This window comes from Rissa tridactyla, chromosome 2, assembly GCF_028500815.1.
Source record: "Rissa tridactyla isolate bRisTri1 chromosome 2, bRisTri1.patW.cur.20221130, whole genome shotgun sequence".
NCBI classification, from domain to species: Eukaryota; Metazoa; Chordata; class Aves; order Charadriiformes; family Laridae; genus Rissa; species Rissa tridactyla.
Genome location: NC_071467.1, coordinates 142,926,271 through 142,946,079, shown reverse-complemented (window position 1 = coordinate 142,946,079; position 19,809 = coordinate 142,926,271). Strand labels below are relative to the sequence as shown.

Below are 19,809 nucleotides of genomic sequence, written 5' to 3'. Positions count from 1 at the left end.
GAAAAGCTCTCTTTACCATCACTGATTTATGGATCAGGCCAGAATAACCCTTTACTTACTTCAGGAGAGTGGAGGCTGTAAGAGATGATGCTTTGTAGTGGAGTGGGCTAAAAGTGGAAGGCTGGGCTAGACCATATTCAGAGATGGAGAAGTGGCTACTAGGGATCTTGAAGGACTTCATGCTGTTTAGTTGAGTTTTCAAAACTGGTTCCTTACTCTGCTTTCTAGTTATAGTTTGTTTATTAGAATTTTTTCTTTACTGATGTGATCAGGTGTCTTTAAAATAGGTGAGGATAATGTAGCTAAGAAGAAGAACAGGACTGAAACGCTTAACAGGTAGTTCCTTCATCAGAAGCATGTAAGTTTAAATGGCTTTTGTTGTGACTGGTTTGTGCATGGTGTCTTTTTATAAGCAATGTCAGTAAAAAAGAAGACTGTCGCACACAATTTAGAATTTTGTATTTTTTTTTGCTATGACTAGTGTTTTACCTACTAATTAAAACTTCAATTTACATAGTACACAGTGTAATGATCTAACTGTGTGCAGAGTGTTACTTTCTAAAGTCTTGGGCTTGGCCTCCTAATTAATCTTTTTAGTTTTTCTAAGACAAACATATGGCATTTGTGTAGAACTACTTCAGCATTTAGCTGTGGAATTATTCAAAGTACTATCATAATTAACCTCCCAGTTTTCACAGATGGGTCCAAGAACATGTAATTTAAAAGAAACAAATGAGTTTAGAGAAGGTTAGATTTTCACTGTAATATCTGTTATTGTGTTGTAGTCAGTAAGACACTGCGTTTATAAAGTACAGTGATGACTAGTTTTATTCTTAGTACATCCCTACTTAAGACAGATGGAATTGTTTCCTGTGTTTCTTGGTAGCATGCCTTAATTTTTACATGATAGTGCACAGCGTCTTGTCTGGAGAAGCCATTCACCTTGTCTATTTACATAGAAATGCTACAGTGGAATAATGTAGGTATTCAGCATCAGGAGCCTGCGGGGTCGTTCTATTCAGTACGTATTTTTTACCTTAGGTATAGGAACGTTACTGAAAATTGAATTCCTTTTCTTAAAATTGGTGATTCTGCTCCTGACTTATACACCATATTAGCATAGGAAAAGCCTTGATATTTAATTTTATGTAACAGTCAGTGTAGACTTATTTGCATAACTTTACATGAATTTTGCAGTCCCTTTTATCAGTGGCTGTATTTAGCTGTATTCATCAGAACCAGTTGAGATATATAGAATATGTTTCTCTCTAAAATAGATGTTTTTGCCTATTACACTGATGTCAAATTTCTGGATTTTACCTTCACTAGTAATGTTTACAGACTCTGGCTCCCAGCCATGTGTTATATCATGTTGTTGTCTGTGATAAGCACGGACACAGACTAAGCTTCATGCAACGGCTAGTTCTTCTGAATTCACTTAGCTGTTTGTTTTTCAGCGGGGTGCTGTTGGGATCAAGCCTGCTCATCGTTGCACCTTTTTATTTTCATGGTGTTTGGTAGCTATTGAAACTGTTTCAGGATCTCATTTAGTAATGGTTTCTAGCAACTGATCCAAGTAGTATTTTAGTATTTTGGCTGGTGGCTCTGGCAGACAGAGTCTCTCAAGGTGGTGCTCAGAAAGAAAGGGAAGGATGCTTTGTCCTCTCCGGCCAGCGTAAGGACTGTATCATAATGACGCTGTAACTTGCTCCTCTGCCTTGAGATGACAGAATGGCTTAAAAAAAGTCTGTTTTCATTGTTAGGTAATGTAAAGTTATATAGGCTGATCAAATATGTTATCTGGTAATGCTTACTGCTTGACAATTTTTGTGTGACCTGAATTGAATTCTTGTGGGTCTGCATGATACAGGCTTTAATTGCATGATTGCAGTGACCTTTTTTGTTCCATTTGTCAAAGAGCTCTCGTTCAGCGCATAACGTGAATGTAGAGAGGCAAAAATTACAGTTGCCCATTTAAGTCTACAAATATTGGCTGGTCGACTATGCAATCTAGCTGTATAATTGTTGTTACTGTTATCTGTAATGTCTGTTTTGTTTTTTGTTTTTTTTTGGCACCTGTACATGGTTTAGCTCAATAATACGAGTGATCTGTACTGAAATCAGTAGAAATATTAATGCAATTAAAATTACACAGTGGCATACATTATTGAATGACTGAGGTCTAACAAGCCTAAAAGGAGTTGAATTTAATTTACTTCATACAGTGAAATCATGGAAGTGATACTCTATTGCCATTAATCACTACTGGCCATTTCAAACATAGTAAAAACCATTTGAGTGAGATGTCATGATTAAATTAGTGATGAACAGTTAATGATCCAAGAGTTCTCAGAAAATGGAAACTTTGGGTCACTACATTGGTGATGATTCCATTGGGAAATATATACCGATGAAACGTCCGTGGTTATCAGAGGTGTTTTGGTTTCAGCGTTGACCCTGAAAGAGTATAATGAAATTTAATTTCACGTAGCACCTTTCATTGCTAAATGTGTTGCAGTAATAAGTTAAAAGCTGAAAGCAGAATAGCCTCTGAAAGGAAACGTGGCAGTGATTAAATTCTCTGGGTACCTCAAATTAGGATTTTTTTTTTTTTTTTGTTATATGGAAGTCTGTCAGATGAAAACATGACAGAGCTTTTTAACTTTAACCTTGGTGGTCCCCAGAAGCAAGAAAAGTCAATCTTTAAAAATTCTATCTGACAGCTGAAGATCAGGAGAAGTTAATTTTCCATATAAACGTTTTGGTGAATGTGAAGCTGTACATTTCTGTGAAAGAGGGGGGGGCTTACTCCTTTTGAATGAAATAACATAGTTGAAAATGGTTTAGTATATACAGTACCTTGTTAGTAGGGCATAATTTCTTTGTATGCTTTGGTAACTCTTACATCAGTTATGATTATTGTTCGTCGTTCAAGTGTACCAAAAAGGGAGCTGAGAGCTCAGTTTCACCACTGGATGACTGAGAGCCATTGTTGTTACCTGAGGAACTTTGAGGATGAGCTGCTTGGAATTGCCTCTCCAGAACCTGAAGGGCTGATAGTCTTTCATGTATGAATGGTAGAGAAAATGGTTTCCGTATAGTTAACTGGGATGTGCTAAACAAGACCTGAAAACAAAAATGTGAATTTTTGACATATTTTGCATATGGTATCTGAGACTGCAGTGACTTCGAAAAGAAAAAGGTCAGTTCAGCTTTACAGTCCAATGGAGGAGTATGACTGTTCACATACGTTTTCTTCCCCTCCTCTCCAGGCTCTGTTTAGGTATTAGTTTATGCGACCTTGTGGGTATGCCAGCTGTAGTGCAAGTGTCACTGATATAGCCAGCGTTGCCCATGGAAATGATGAATGTTACAGGTGAGATCTCAAGACATACTGATCTTTGAAGATGGGTTCACATCTGTTTGTTCTGAAGTGATTATTAGCTGCTATCATTTGTTTCTTCACTTTTTTATTTAAAAGGAAGATGACTGTATTTAGAAACACTTAATTGCTGAAAGGCAATCCTAACCAATACATGTTGCTACAGGCTTGGTAGAATGATAATGAGGTTTTTAGTATTATGCATAATTATGTGAGTATATTATTATCAATAAGTGAACCAGCAACTTGTCTATTCCTGGCATATAAAAGTGAGCTTGTAAAGCAATACTTTACATTATGCTTTCAATATTTATGAACTAGGTTTGAAACAAGAACAGTTACATTTATAATTGGAAGTATGAGTAATGAGTAATGTTATTTCTGCCTTAACAGTGAAAAAGCTCCAGACTAATCTAATAGTGTAATTTAAACCCAAGCATTTTCAATTACCTTGCCTATTTTAATCTTTGTATATGTTTTTCCATCTTAAAAATTACTTTCCTTTTAAGAAGAAAGTTTAATTCTCATCGCTTCATTACAGCAGCTAAAATAGGTTGTTATACAATGAGTTGGCTTAATAAAGTTCATTAGTTACATTTTCTTTCCATTTCCTGTGAATTTCTTATTTTGTGCTGATTAGAAATTGAGATACGTATGGTTCATCGGAATTTAGAGTTACAGAGCTGAAGTTTCAAAACCTGACATTTTGAGTTTGTTGTAGGACATCTTAGAAAAGTATTATGCAAGGAAATGGTCAACACTCATTACCTAAAAGGATCAAAAATTTTTGCATTGGAAATTCTGAAATTCTTACAACTTCTGATAATTTGGATCAAACACTATTTTTTTTTCTGGTTTTATTTATTTTATTAGGGAACATGTGTTGAAACTAAAGGTAGGATGGCATTGCTTGTTTGTGAAAACAAACAAACAAAAACCACGTTATTTTGGTGGATGAGAGAGCAGGGAAAATCAGTAGAGTCCCAGAGCTGCTTTTGACCTCTGATCACTAGGAGCGTTCAGCGGTGCTTAATACCTAGAGGAAATTAGGGAAACTGGGCACAAGAAGGAAGGAGGGGTCTTCTAATCCTTGACTGAGAGAGAAACTTAGTTGGAGGCTGCATTATTTTGATATGAGAGCAAAATGATGGGGAATTTTCTTCCTGTTTGAGGTCAAGGTGCTTGCCCAGCCATGGTAAGCGAGGACTGAAAGGTAGTGAAGCTCTGCAACAAGTCAAATGTCTCCTGCCACCCTCTTGGCGGACACCCTTGCTTGCCGTGAATGTGCTTCGTCTACCCTGGGAAGGAGCAGAGCCATTGAGGGTTCCCAGCATGGGAGCAATTTAATTTAGTAGTTTCCATTTGCTTTGACCAGAGAAGGAGCCGTTCCCCTGTTGGTTAAACCCCTGCCTCGTTAAACCCCAGGCTTGCCCCAAGTTACAATACTTAAGTTGCAGTCAAAAAGACGACAGAACAAGAGTGAAAGGAAATAGAGAGAAAGGAAATCCCTACTGTTGAGAAGAGGCAGTAAGGGAATACTGCTCTTGGGAAAGCCTTGTTTTTCAAGTTTTAATGAGCAGGTCAGAGACAGGAGCTGCTGATGTCCTAGTATAGGCTGAAAATGCAAACAAAGTCAGCTTCGGGAGGCAGGGATTCAGAAGGGATTTCAGAAGGAAATTGCTTGGTGCTTTGCCGAGGGGTAAAGACTGTGCCAGACATGGGAATGAGCAGGAAAGAGGGAATGAAAAATTGTATTTTAAATTTAAATAAAAATACTCTTGCTAGAATAATAAGTTTACACAGGTTTAGCGGGAGGAGGAAAGATGTTAGTTTGCCTCATCATCCTTACTTTGCAGGATCTCACAAAGGTTGTGTAGACTTCATATAGAGGGTGCATACTGATGAATAGATGTGTTAATAAGATTCATCAAGAATTACAATCCAACAGATTGGGAGGCTGTGTGTATATGAATGTCTATTGTTTGTACAATTTACTAATGTTTTTGTAACCTTACCAGATATTGGTTAGATTTGCAGTGTGCTTTGCACCATTTAATAATTAGCATCTATTATATCTTCTTCTTTTTATTAAGTATTAAAATGTGTATTCAGTGTGAGTATTGAAAAAACAAACCACAACAAAATCAAAGCATAAAAAACATCCAGAGTTGAGCTGACAGGTAGAACACCGGAAATCACGTGAGATATTCTACGAACAAATCTCAATTAGTTTTTTCCTGAATTACAGATAAAATTTCAAATGTCATTGTAGTCCATCAAAAACACACACGTGTACTAAGATGCATATGCCAGTGGTAACACTCTATTCAGTACAGCTAAAAAGTAAAATTACAAAACCAGGACAACAGGTGAGGCCACCACCCGAAATGGTAAATTTGTAAACACAAGGAAAACATGAATCGACTGGAGCTCTGAGTGGGAAAAAAACCCATGGATGAGCAGACATCTAGAATGAAGGCTTCTGAGGAAAAGTCAAAGTAAGTAGGGCTGTTTAGAGTTGGGGAAAAAAAGGATCATATGGTTACAAACCTTTAAATATATCATAGAGAAAGACAGTGACCTATTTCCATGTCAATAATGAAGAGGATAAAAAAGAAAAATCTGTAAGGCAGAGAAAGATTAAATTATAGGAGTGCCTCTTTAATGGTAATGATAATAAAGCACTGAAGAAGCTACGGTGGGGGGATGGTTTCCCTAATACTGGCAGTCTGTAAGAACAGTCTAAACAAATACTCAGCAGAATGACATGTCATTGATAGCAGATATAGGTAAGTTGATTATTTTTTTCTTTGTGAGATCCTTTCTATGGGTATTGTTCTGCCTTTTAATTTTTATCAGTTAAGTATGAAGAGTTGTAGCCTCTTAGTGAAGTTAATACACTGTTACTTTCCTGTATCAGGAACTGAAGAAAAAGTATGTCAGTTTATTTTACTAATTCAAACAACAACAAAAAAATCCTTCCAGTTTTAATATTTTTTTTTTTTTTTTTAGTAATTGATTGTATCTGCAACATTACAGACAGATGTAATTTAGTAATTGATTGATTATATCTGCATTATAGCTTTCTGGACAGCTCTACCATCAGTAATATGTTGGTGGCATCCCACACATTCCTTATCTTTTAATTTCAGTAACAAACTGTGTTGTCCAAGTCCCTCTGAGGTGAAGCCTGACAGTATCTCAACTTGCACTAGAGACTGTCCAATCTAATTAAACTTTCTTCTCAGGCTCTTTAGTAATGTGGGCTGTAACTGCTATTTAATTCCTCTTAAAATGAGAAGCTCCAATTTATTCAGTGCAGATTGAAAAAACAAACAAACAAACAAAACACCAACCCAAAAACTGTCTGCTTGGAAAGTGATGAATGCGGTAATTCTAAATCTTAAAAATAGATTTTTTTCATTCCTGAACTAGCAGTATGCAGCTTCATTCTAATTTAATAATATTGATAAAAAAATACATCCCTGAAATCCTTAAAAACAGAAACGTGGGGTAAGCAATTCTGGCAAAATAATAATAAAAAAATCCTAGAGTCAGAATAAAGAGATCAGTAATGCAGATAATTTTATAATATGTTCATAGTTTTATGATGTAAAAAATAGTTAAGAAATGGTGAATAAGAGGAGTCAAGAATCCAGCTTAAGTAATAAATAGAGACAAGACTTGAAAGTTAAAAAGACCTATTCATTTTTTCTTGTTTTACTACTTAAAGAAGGTGCAATCCATGGAAGCATCTTTTTTCCGTTGTGTGCCTTGCAATCTGAACTGGAATTTTCCCTATAAAATTTTTATTAATCTTACGCTCATGCATGGACAGTTGGGATTAGGAGGCATGGCAGAAAACAGTCACTCAGGCAGTGTAAAGAGAGGTCTACCAGAGAATGCCGAAGCTTTTAGAGACAGTGTTTGCATTGCCTTTTTTCTGCCCTGAAGATGGCATTTTTCTGTAGCCCAGCACACCACCATAGCAAAGGCTCCTGTGCCAGCTCAGCTTGTGCAGATCTGTCTCCACCATCCCTGGCCAGTACTGTGCCATATTAGCGTGGATGCTCAGTGTAGTGCGGCTGTATGTGGATTTTCAGCCTCCCTGCCATGTATATATTCTGCTTATGTGTTGCTGGGGGGAGTTCTCTCACCACGAGCTTAGGGATGTCTGCCATGCTCTAACAAAAAACTTTTTGTGTCTTGGAATTATTTTTTTGGGGGTATATGTGAATATAATGGTCAGTGCTGTGGAAACTTAATGACTTAACAAATTAAAGGGAAAGTGCACGTGCACATCTGTGTGGGCACATGTATTACAACTTGCTCAGCTTACAAAAATTATCTGAACCCTGTTGACTTTGGGGACTGTAAGTCCATCACAATTTACACAAGCTGGTGATGTGCTGCTAGGTTGTGATCATACTAAACAGGAACTCCTACTGATTTTTGGGATGTCATTCTTTTGTTAAAAGAATCTCACTAAATTAAGTGTTTACTGTCTCTTTAATCTGATTTACGAAGAAAACAAGGCTGATACAATTACTAAAGTGGCCAGAGAATAAGGAACAGGATAAACTGGCATGTCTAGAAAACTGTTTTTTGTTAAAGATCTTTTAGTTCATTCAGCAATTTTTCTGCAGCAGCGCGTATCCTACTCGTCAGAGTCACGGACCAGATTGTTCTCTGTGCAATGAACAGAGGCTTTGTATCAATAAATAAATACATATTTTCTAATAGCAACCAAAAATCTCCCTGGGATTTTCAGGTAGGTTTGTATATTTATTAGTTACTCCCCCACCGCCCAGCCTCCCTTCCTATATAGTATTGTTCATGTGTTTTGAAGTATATTTATCTTTGTTGACAGTGTGAGAGAAATCCAAGGCACTAGAAACATCTGTTAGCAAAATTGTTTTCATTAAAGGTGTCTTGTGGGGTGTTTTTTTTCTTTGCTGAATCCCTAATATATATCTTTCCCCTGCTGCTCAGCCCAGCTGGTGCTGTTGCCTTCTGCTGTTTTTCTGGAAGTTGCTTAGGTATCACCCAGAGATAGCTTGTAGGGTGTTTTTTGTTAGCATGGCTAACACCGTGTTGGCTCGTAGGGGAAAAAGATTGAATTATAGACAGCCATAGAAATACTTGAAAATGAGAGTCTGTGACACTTTTGAAAATACCAGCAATATGAAATTAGTTTAAACCGTGGTGCAGTAATCTGCAGAGCACTTAGGTTACAAGATACATGCCATTTAAATAGAATTAACTTTTCTTTGTTCTCCTGTCACTTCAAATATTCCTACTGCCTGTGCTTTTATTGGTAAATTATATTATCAGTTTGAGAATTTGTTGGTGACAAAGGGGAAAGTATTTTAGTCAGTAAAACTGCTAGGGCATAAATAATGTGTGCTCTCCTTTGAACAGAGAAGAATGGCTCACAACAGCCTCGCTGCCTCAGTGGAGCAGCACAATCTGTCTGCTGCATGATGGCATCGCCGGCAGCCAAATACTCCTGTTTTTGTTTTAATGGGAGGGTTCTTTCACATTGCTGGTTTTACATGATGGGAATGCGGTTGGAAATGCTTCCTATTCCATTCACAAGCCCCAGGCTCTCCGTGCATTTCGGCTTCAAAAATGACAGCTGAAACCAATTAAGCAGAATTATGGGACAGCTAAGTCACATGGAGATTTATCATGACTGAGGAAGAGGAGGGAAAGAGAATGTGTTGCATGGGAAGTAGAAATGACTAATTTAATTCGAAGAGAATGACAGTCACATTATTATTACGGAAAAGGGCTGGTAAAGTAGAGCTCATTTCATGTCACCGGCCATGCCTTTGAAAGGAGACATCCTGCCCTTTGTCTGAACACGTTTGTGTTTGGTAGCAGAGTCTCCGATTTCTGAGCAAGATAGTTGAGCAAAATAGTCGACGTTAAAGCAAAGCATGGATTGTATCTGAGGACATTCGTAGCTTGTGGTTTACTCATCTATTCATAATTAGAATTCTTTCTTCAAGGGGAGAGGGAGGAGTCTGAACCATCAAGGTCTGTCTCATTTTTTTTTCTGTTTGCATACTCTCTCTTTTCCAGAAGTAGGATGCAATGTATATAAACCTTGCTTCAGCTGTATAAATATCAGCCTGCATTCTTTTCCCTTCAGCAGATGCTTATGCACAGTATGCTCACAAACATAAACACACATGTGTCTACTAACATAAACCAGAGTCTTGCTGAATAGAAATGACCTTCATACACTTATACACTGCCACAAGTTTAAAGCAAACCCCCAATTGATTTCTTCATGTGAGCCTGGAGACAATACTTCATAAGGTAAATGAAACCTTTTGTGGTATTGTCATGGTAGTTGATGGTGTTGGGGAGAAGTGAGTGAAAAACATTACAGACATTACAAAGAGAGTCTGAGCAAGTGTGCAGTGTGCATTTTCCCTTTTTTTTTTTTTTTTTTACTGTGTTTTTCTTGTGTCTTGACCCAAGCTTAATCTTTGTACAACTTTGTTGATTTTTATTCAGGCTCTGAGCAGTTATATTGGAAAAGTAACTTAATGTCTCCATCATTTTCATGTACCTGTAGGAGTTGTGATACTTGTCTCCATCATAGGGAGGAAAATACTCAAAATTCCTTGAAGTTTGGGTCAAAGCTGGGCATTCTCTGATGTGCTTCTACATACAGTTTGGAAACAGGAGAATAATGAAACCAGCATAGCTGAGCATGAATTTTTTTCTTCCCTGTCCTAGGAGGCATTGTGCAGTCTCTGGTCTAACCAGAACTTGTGCCATCTACCCCAGGAAGGGTCAGGGGTTTCCTAGTGGAGATCTGGTTACTTGAGATGTGCACTGAGGAAAGGGTTTGTGTTTTAACTCACTGCGAGAAGGTAGCACAGAGGCTTGATGGAGGCTTCTCAAGGAGGTGGAGTTGTGTGTGCCAGAACCCTGAAGTCAAATCACAGTGCTGGAGCAATGATGTTCTGGCATGATTTAGTAAACTACAACCATATGAAGAAATAAGATACCAAAGTCTGCCTCAGGTATCCTATACTTATTTTTAATTTCAGCCAAAATGGCCAAGATATCTTACACCTGTAGCTGGAGGGCCCTTGTAAATATACAATGCTTGGAATTTGGAGAATGGGTCGCCTTTTTGGTGTGGGTGGTGTTGAGCTATCATTTTGCAAATTGCCCCAAATTTGGTCAAGTGGTAAGTTTCAGAAAAATTGTCATTTGTACTTAAGAACTATGCCTTTGAAGATTCCCCCTCTCCTCTAAAAACTTCTCTTTAGTCTTTCACAACTTCAAATACAGTAGATTGCATCCCAGAAGCAAGTGAAATTGCTTCTGGGGGAGGCAGTAGTGGGAGGGAAGATCAAATTGTTCACTTAAAGCATAGGAGATTTTGCACAAAACATTGTTGTGTTAGTGAGGTGGCAAAGTCAAGTTCTTAAAATTGGAGGATGGGAAGATAAAAATGGCCTATGCCATCTCCTTTCGCCAGCCTTGCGGAGGAGCCTGTTGCGCAGCTCTGCAGAGGACTGTGAGGTGAAGGCAGGTGGTAATTGTTGAACTTTTCTCATTTTTTGTGGATGTTGGAACCGTGGTGTCTTCTAGGGTTCCTGCCTCATTTAAAGTATCGTTTCAATTAAGGCGGGTAACACTGCTGCAGAGAACTGGGTTCCATCCTTTCTACATTGGGAATCGTCATCATCACCACAATTTTATGATGTTATCGCAAATTGCTGTCATCGCAGTTCAGATATGACTGACTAGTGCTATTCAACATGAGATTCTCAGTCTCCTTTGCAAAAGCGTTACACACTCACAGCTGTAACTGAAGTCAGTGAAAACACAGAAGGTGAAATAGTGCCAAGTACTCTGAAAAGGCAAAACCAAAGTGCTTTAAACCGAGTTCCCAAAATATTTAAGAATTTTTTCTCTTTGCTTCAATTCCCTACCTTATAAAAGGGAATAATGCCACATCTCCCCTCAATTGCTACGAAATTGTTTTATGTTTGTGAAGCATGTGAATAGCGTAGCAATAAGCAGGGCAGGAAAGCCTGTGAGATTAATATTTCTGCCTTCAAAGTAGTAAATAAGCCAGAGACTGCAAGCTGCGTGAGAATGGGGAAAAAATACAACCACAAAACCAGCACAGCTGTTCAGTAATCAAGTCCCTCCTATTCTGTTCAGTGAGTGTGTCTAATCCTGTGAGGGGAAAAAAGTATGTGATCACATTACGCATTTAAAAAGTTATCATAATGTATATTTATTGGGCAAACAGATAAAAGGTTGGATAAACCCTGTTAATTCTGGGCTTTCCTAGCTTTTGAGTTCTTCACTGTGGAAACCTGATTTATCTCTATTTAATGTTTTTGTGCAGCTGTTATAAACAGAAGAGTGCTAATAGATTATTTGTACATACAGGTGTGGGTAAATTGGTGGAGTCTTAAGAGCAGGAATGAATGGGATTTTGAACTTAAGCTAAAATATCCTATGTTCTGTCAACATGGGATTACTTGTGGTGATTTATATGTGTCGGGGACTAACAGCATGGCTGATAGAGTTGTTAAAAACTAGATCAAAGCAGAATTGGTCTAGCCAGGTCCACCTGGGATCAGGATGTGTGTGACGGATACTTGCAATTAGTTGGAAGTCTCTGCGCTGCGTTCCCAATGTATCCCACTTCCCTCTGAGGTGTCCTCCCTCCTGAGACAGTGGAGAAAGGATTGTAAAAGATGTGTTGGTCAGTTTGCTTCTTGTCTTCCTACCTTGTTTCAGCATATTTTTATGTTATTGACAATATGTAATTGTATCTTGAATTTTTTGTAGGGTATATATTTTATCAGATCAAGGTGGTAACCACAGCAGAGACCCTAGTGTCAGAGCATGGCATGCTGTATCTGCAGCCACTGTTCCAGAAAGTGCGTTGCCTTCTACTTTGAAATACAGCATGAAGAAAAAGACTCTGTTCATTGATATGGTACCAATTTCATGGAATACTGTTAGAAAACTACTTTCATCCAGTTTGCCCTCTGTTTTCTTTTTAATGCTTTCCTGAAACTTGCATTCATGTTGTCTTCTTCAATGTCAGTTGAGCACAAAAGAACTGGAGCGGACACTTGCCCGCCAAAAGGGAAAACAGGTTTAGAAATAGCTGTCCCTGCAGTGCTGTCAGCTTTCCTGGCTATGCTAATATTTAATTCAATGTGCATTGAGTCCCTGTCTTGGGAAAAGAAGAGCAACTGATAACTGCCTTTGCTTTACTGCTACCTTCCTTTTTTTTCTTTCTTTTTTTTTTTTTTTTTTTAAGTGAGGAACAATGTACTCTGACTTAATAAGTTGCTTTCCCAGTTGGTACTGTAGTTGCTGAAGGAGAAGATGCTTTTAGGAGAAGGACTCTAACTTAGTTTTATGAGGGCAAATTCTCAAAAGATTTGAACAAAAAAGACTTTCCTTTTCCATTTACCGTCTGAATGGAGATTTGGTAGAGGTTTTGCTGTGTCTGTACCATGTGTATGGGGAAAAAATAGATGCCAAAAGTCTGCTGCACAGTTGGCTGTGTAAAGTTTCCAGGATTCTGTAGAAATTGCTTACAATGAATTTTAGGTAGGTGTGAGCAATCAGTTTTTGAAGGAAATAACTACTGATGCAGAAGGTTATACCAGGTTACCAGTCATCCTGGTCTTTGGGGCAGGAGGAAGAGGCAAATGATGCATAACACAAACAGGATCATTGTTGATGTTCGTGTATGGAGGAAATGCATCCAAATAATAACTGAAATATACGTAGAAGAAAATGGAGTTATCCTCGCAATTCATTACAAGTATATTGGAAACAAAAAGATGATTTATTGGTTTTCCTAGTGATGTGACTCTGAAGAGGATGTTCTTAGAAAGTTTTTGGTGAATAGAAAGGTGCAGCTAGTGGGCAGCTGGGGTGCTGGGGCTTCAGGGATATGCAACCTTTAGAATTTGCATTGGGTTTGTCTTCCTCTGGTGTGGTTTCTGTTGGCTGACTAGTTGCAAATCATAGAAGGTGAAGAATACAGTAAGTTTCCCACCTACCAGGTTATCTGTCACCCACAAAGGCTGGAAGACTGAAACGTGGGGAAATGATAATCTCCTCCTTAAGCCAGCCCACGCGAGGGAGTGTGCTGTGCTTGTTGGCCGTGCTCGGGGGCATCTGAGGTGCCATGATGGGGATGGGACAGAGTTGCCCTGTTCACCCTGTCAGGCTTTCTAAAGCGAAATTTCAGGCCTTTCATTAAACTTCTCCCAAGCGCTGCAGGTGCTATCACTATTCAAAGATTTTTATCAAAGTTAGAGAAGGGAACATGTTATTCCATCAGGCTGCCGTTTCTGTGCAGTAAGAAATAACCTATTAGAACAGGGGGAATCCCCCAAATTTCTTATTTGACACTAGTCACAAAGACTGACATCACCTACAGTAGTAGTGTTTCCGCTGATGTTTTGCCAGAGACAATCTATTGTGCCGGGTTTAGTCCCCCAAAACTGTCAGTTTTTTCAAACAAATATTTGACAAGGGTAGCAGATGACTTTGTTCAAGTATATTTCCTTGGTGTTGATACAGTAAAACAAGGCAAAACTGGGCAATGCAATGATGCGTACTGAAGGATGACTGGTCCGTTTTTGGCATGACTTATTGATACAGTCCCAGAAAACTAAGTGGGAGAATAGAAGAGGAATATGAACCTGAAGTGGTTAAAGATTTTACAGAAACTAGGAATAAGCCCTTAAGCTAAACATAGACTTGATGAAAAATGCACTTTACTGACCGTAACTATTCACTGGTAGAGGTGTATTTTTTTCATTTTCTTTGTAAATGCATTCACTGATGTGTTAACTATTAATTGAAATATTGCTTGCTGTAGCCTGTGTTTTGGAAGAAGCTCTGTTGTGTTGTATTTAGTGTGCTTTGCCTGTTTGAGCGTGCCCTCTGTCCTTGTGATACTCATGCTGTTCATTTTGGAACTCAAGTGATTTCCTGCAGTCATGGCTTCTCTTGAAGCTGGGTAAGAATTCCTGAAAAAAGCTGGGCTAGTGCACAACCTAATCAACCAGTGCGTCTTACGTCATTGCGCTGTTAATGCCACATGCAGAATGTATTTTCATAGTGTATGATTTCAGAAGAAAAAGTTATCCAGAACAGTTATCACTGGTGCAGATTTTGTGTCTTAGATGTGAACTTTCCTATGTATCCATGTAAGTCTGCAAAAGAGCACTAAAGAATGGCTCCTGGCCTTGGAAATGCTGCACAGAGAAACCATTCTGCTACGTCAAAGGCAGCTTTTGTCCAAAACTCTCACCTTGAAACCTGCCTATATTTAGTTGGCCTGTACATGAGGCAGGTGTTGCCAAGTAGCTTTTCAAGGAATGCTAGATGATTTTTGCCAGATGTGTTCAGAAACCAGATGTGTAAGGCAGAGTCAGTCTCCAAGTTTTTGGTGGTTAACCTAGTGCATATTTTTGCTTTATTTATTCTGAACATAATTCCAGAAGCTGAGTTGTGCAAGCAAATCAGAGAAGCAACATGCCATGAAAGCGTTCTGCTGACTGGTAGGAAAGTGAAGAAGTGCAAGAGAAAAATTCAGAGAAAATACTGTTTCCATAGTAAAAGCAATAAATAATTATTAATTAAAAATAACAGTAATGTATACATTGCAAGCCTGCATATTTTCTGAAGAGATGTTATCATATATTTGCAGGGAATATGGGCAACTATGAAGTTAAAATGTAAAGTTTTCAGTCTTCATTGGTTTTGTAAAGTATCTGTAATTAATAGCTGCATATGTGCATAATATATTCTTCTTTTTGTGCTGGAAAGTATCATTCAGTACTCTAATTTGCAATACCTTTCAGATGTATTTTCTAAACCATTGACCCATCTTAATCTAGAATCGCCATAAAATTATATTTAAAAGGTGATGTTTTGATGGGAATAATGAGAGTAGCATTGGAGGTTCTCCCTTTAGGATCTTCCTCTTCCCTCCAGATATTACCTGTATGGTGTTGGTGATATTGTCCTTACAAGGTATAAAATGATATTAAAATTCAAATAATTAATTTACTATACACAGGGTGTTAGGAAAAATTTACGTTTGGTGAACATTCATATCAGTCAAGTTACCAAGGTTGTTAAATAAAATAGAGTGTAAAGGTACAAGTATGTGTGTACACATGTGAAAAATCTCCTTATTTTCCATTTGTTCTGTCCACTCCTAAGTAGAAGGATATTTATTGCTGCAGTCATACAGATATTAATACACTTTTTTCCATCTGACTTTCTTTTAGCACACTGATTTATGTCAGTACATGGACAAACACCCTGGAGGGCTTCATCCAGAAAATGTGAAGGTAAGAGTCAAAAAGAGCACACGTTCAAAGCAAACACAGTAACAGTAACTTTGCGCAAAATGTCATGTCATTTGTTTCATAGAAACTGATTATTAGCTAAAGGGAAACTGATTGGCATATGAACAATATTTTAAAATATTTTTTTCTTAAAAATAATTAAAAATGCAATTATTTGGACATTCCCACAAAAGAAATTGTGAAGTCTATAAAATTGATTCAGAGCCAGAATATATGAGTAAATACTGTTACAGTGTTGGTAACCCCCTCCCCTCCATTCAAGCATTTGCTCTTAAGACAAGACAATACTGCCCTAAAACCCCTGAGTAAACACGCTTTAGGCTGTCAGTACTAGATCTTCAGTGAGGTAAGTCTTTGTAGGTTCACTGAGTTTGGGGGAACTGTAATGAGTTATATTAGCTGAAGGTACCGCTTTTTATATGAGCACATAAAATCTTCCCTAAACTTTTTGCTTACTTTGACGAAGCATTTTCATAGCTGATCTCACTTTTGAAAAGTTTTTCCTTCTAAGGTAGATACAGAGAATCATCACGCAGGAAGGAGGGAGTTTAATAGCAGGATTTAATGGAAAAATAGATCGGTCAAGACTTGATCCAGTTACTTTCTGGGAAGTCAGCCAAATTATTTTAGCATCAAATGGAAGCCAGTTAGACATGCTGAGTGTGTCATGTGTGTATAGATCACCCAGATGATATTTGTTACACTTGTCTTGCACTTTGACATCAGTCCCATTGTTGTTCCACTTTGGAAGTGTTTAAGTCTTCACTTCTCTTGCTAAGAGCTTTATTCCACTATTTAGTTGCTTGAAATTGAGAAGTTCATGGAAAAAATAAATCTCTCTTTCCTGGAAAACTCAGAAGTTTTTTTTTGTTTAAGTTTTGTTTGGTTTAAGAAAAGAAAATATTTTAAAAAGAGGAAAGAATTTTTTTTTCCATTAGCTGATCATTTGTACATCAACTAGTTGTATAATGTAGAATGATTAATTTTCTGTGTTCTTTCACGGAAAAGTGTCACCTACAGCATATGAAGTTGGATGAATGGCTGCGATAAAAAAAAAAAAATCACAAAAATTCTTCCTTATATTTGGCCAAACTAAAAAAAAAAAGAAAAATTCTTTTTGAAAACACATGATGTTTATACTGCAAGATAGCATCCTTGTAATGTAAGACTGTCACTCAGACATTTTGCTAGTGTGGACAGGGAAGGCCCATGGGTCTCCTCCCAGGGCCAGCTTCACAGTTCTTCTGTGAGTGCAGCACTTTGAAATGGCTGAAGATGGGTGAGGTGGGACCTGCTCTTCAACCAGTAAAACTTTTGAGCTTTCTTCACTGCTTAGTTTCCTAAACAGAGTTTCATGTGCTCAATGTGCTTGTTAAAACGATAGTTTTATGTTTCATTTCCCTGTGTGGATACTTTTACATTCGGCTCTCTGAGGTCTGGGATAAGCTAAGACTGGCTTGGAAAGTTCTTCATGCTGCTTCAGATTTGTAAGACCTCTTCCAAGGCTGCAGTGCTGTATAACTGGAGATCTAATGCACAGTAGTCATTGTAGCTGTAATTGTTCCCCGCTGAGAAGACATCACAGTTCACGTAACTGTATTTTTTCTTGATCGTATGAGGGCCCAGTGAGCTTGTCTTTGAGGAGGATAGGTATACATGGATAATTGGGCTTGCTAATGTGTCACTCCTCTAAAACCTCAGATATGTGTCTTTTAAAATGGGAGCTGCAGAGGGAACTGCAGCAGCAGCATCTCCCTTTCAAATTTTGCTGCATGTATTCCTGTGGCCACCTTTACCACCTAACAACAGTGTTCAGCAACAGTTTTGAAGCTTACAGACACATTAGAAATATTCCTTTGAGTAGCCAAGTGTAGAGTCCTGATATGCTGCGAGTTGAAGCTTTTTAAAGTCCAGATGGATTATTAATAAAAAGGAAACTGGGAAAAAAAGAGAAAAAACATTGAGAAGTTGGAGCAGATGAAACCACCCTTCTACGATGAGCAATCCCATTGGATTGAGGCTTTGAGCAACCTGGTCTAGTGGGAGGTGTCCCTGCCCGTGGCAGGGGGGGTGGAACTGATGATCTTTAAGGTCCCTTCCAACCCGAACCATTCCGTGATTCTATGATTCTATAATTAAAATTCTTTTTCTTTCTGTTAAATAATATTAATGAAAATTGATTATATGTATTTGATAGACTCTCTTGCCAGGCCAGCAGCAAAGGCTAGCCTTAATTCTTGCAGTAATTATTCAAACCTATCATGATGATTTGAGCTCCTGCCACTTAAAAAGTGAATCAGCCTGCCTGGGGTTTTCAGTAAAATACCTGCTCTCAAAGCTGAGTGAGAAATACCTGCTTAGCCCAACAGAGTGATTTCTTCAGCTGGGAGGACAGGAGTTGCAGAGGGAAGGGAACCCAGTCATATACGCTAACAACTCCCAGACCTTCACCAGCATGCAAAACTGAAAGCTTGCACTCCTCTCTTCTTACAGAGGAGGTACGATGGTTACTACGTATTATCTTAATGCTTTGTTGCACTGTACTCAGTTTGTCGATTTATGTAATTTGGGTTCTGAGACTTTGCCAGCTATTTTAGTTTTAGCTTCTGGACAGAGTTATCTATCTGGAGCTACAGCTGATTTTTAAGGGTTGAGCTGAGCCATGTTAATTAGCCTTCTCTCCCTGCCAGCCCCTCCTTGCTAGCGTCCTTCAGGAATTTCACTTTTAGGAAGACTTTTAGACAGTGTTTGTTCAGAATCACTGGTTATGTGATCCCTAAATACATTTTAAAAAAACTTCCAGTTGAGCAATTACATTCCAGTAGCAATAAATTAGTCTCGGCTCTCTGGGGCTGACCTGTGGGATTAAGCCATTGATGCTCTCCCAGTATGACGAAAGACCCCCTGCCTTTTAATTTTGTTGCCTACTGATGGATATTCCTTTCTGGCTTGTTGCCAGTTATAAATACAAAACCACATAATCACACATCTTTCTTTTTCCAAGGAATATTATGCAGTAGCTCCTCTAAAACAGTACTTTATAGGAATGCAGAAGCAAAGCCATTATTTACTTATGTTTTCATTTTATAGGACATCTTCAGCTTAATTATATTTCTGCATTTTCTCCGTATTTACAAGCTAAAGACAATGTGTGTTCCCTCAGGCTTACTTTTACATGGAGAATCGTAAATAGAATAAAATCCAAATTACTTTGATGGACACACATATTGCTGTCCCCTTGGGTGTTGTGTTTGACATTGCCTTTCTTTGTGGTTTCAAATAGGCTATTTGCTGTCACTTAAATATTTTAAATAAAGAGTAAGCAGAATATTATAAGTATGTGGAATTATAAAGAAGAATGTCTCAATTGGCAGTTGTAGGAGTCTCGGGAAAGTATGTTTAAGCAAACAAAAAATATTGCTTCTTAAAATATTAGGTTTAGCATTTTTAGCGGTACATATGTATTCAGACATAATGATTTCAGAATTTTCCAATTCATGTATGGAGGCCCAAGTCTTACATATAACATCAGGTTTTAAACCTCCAAAGAATTTGTATGTGAGGCTGAGATGTTATTATCTAAAGCTATTTTTAAAATAGCTGTCCCTGGGAATGTTAAACTGAGTATCCTGGTGACATAAATGTGATTAGGTACCTGCAGCATCTTTATCGGATAGAAGGGAAATTGGCAGAAAGCAGTTGTTTCAATCCGAAGATTCTCCAAACTCTGTTAGCTCCATATACACAATTGTATACAACTTTGGTAACTAACAAGCCTGCATATCTGATAACTCTATATTAATATACTGTGTTTGGTATTAGAGTTGAGGAGAGAAAAGGTAATTAGTTAATAAGTCCCTGTTCAGTAGGCGCAGCCTCATCTTCTCTTCTCTTCTCTGGTTTTGAAGACGTCTTTCTCAGTTTTTCCAAAACTGAAGGCAATAAACCTTAAGTACGTGGCCCCACGTATAATTATGTTTCTGTTGGAAGCTACTGCTGCAGCTTTGTACGTGGTTGGAGCTAAGA

The 19,809-nt window shown here is 38.0% G+C and overlaps 1 protein-coding gene across 1 annotated transcript in view; it reads left to right on the top strand.

Moving 5' to 3' along the window:
• Window positions 1-19,809, top strand: part of CDK14 (cyclin dependent kinase 14) — a 328,196-nt gene that overhangs the window by 135,787 nt on the left and 172,600 nt on the right. Inside the window, exon 7 of the mRNA XM_054190745.1 lies at window positions 15,703-15,765. Within this exon, the coding sequence (XP_054046720.1) occupies window positions 15,703-15,765 (63 nt within the window). The remainder of the gene's footprint in view (window positions 1-15,702; window positions 15,766-19,809) is intronic.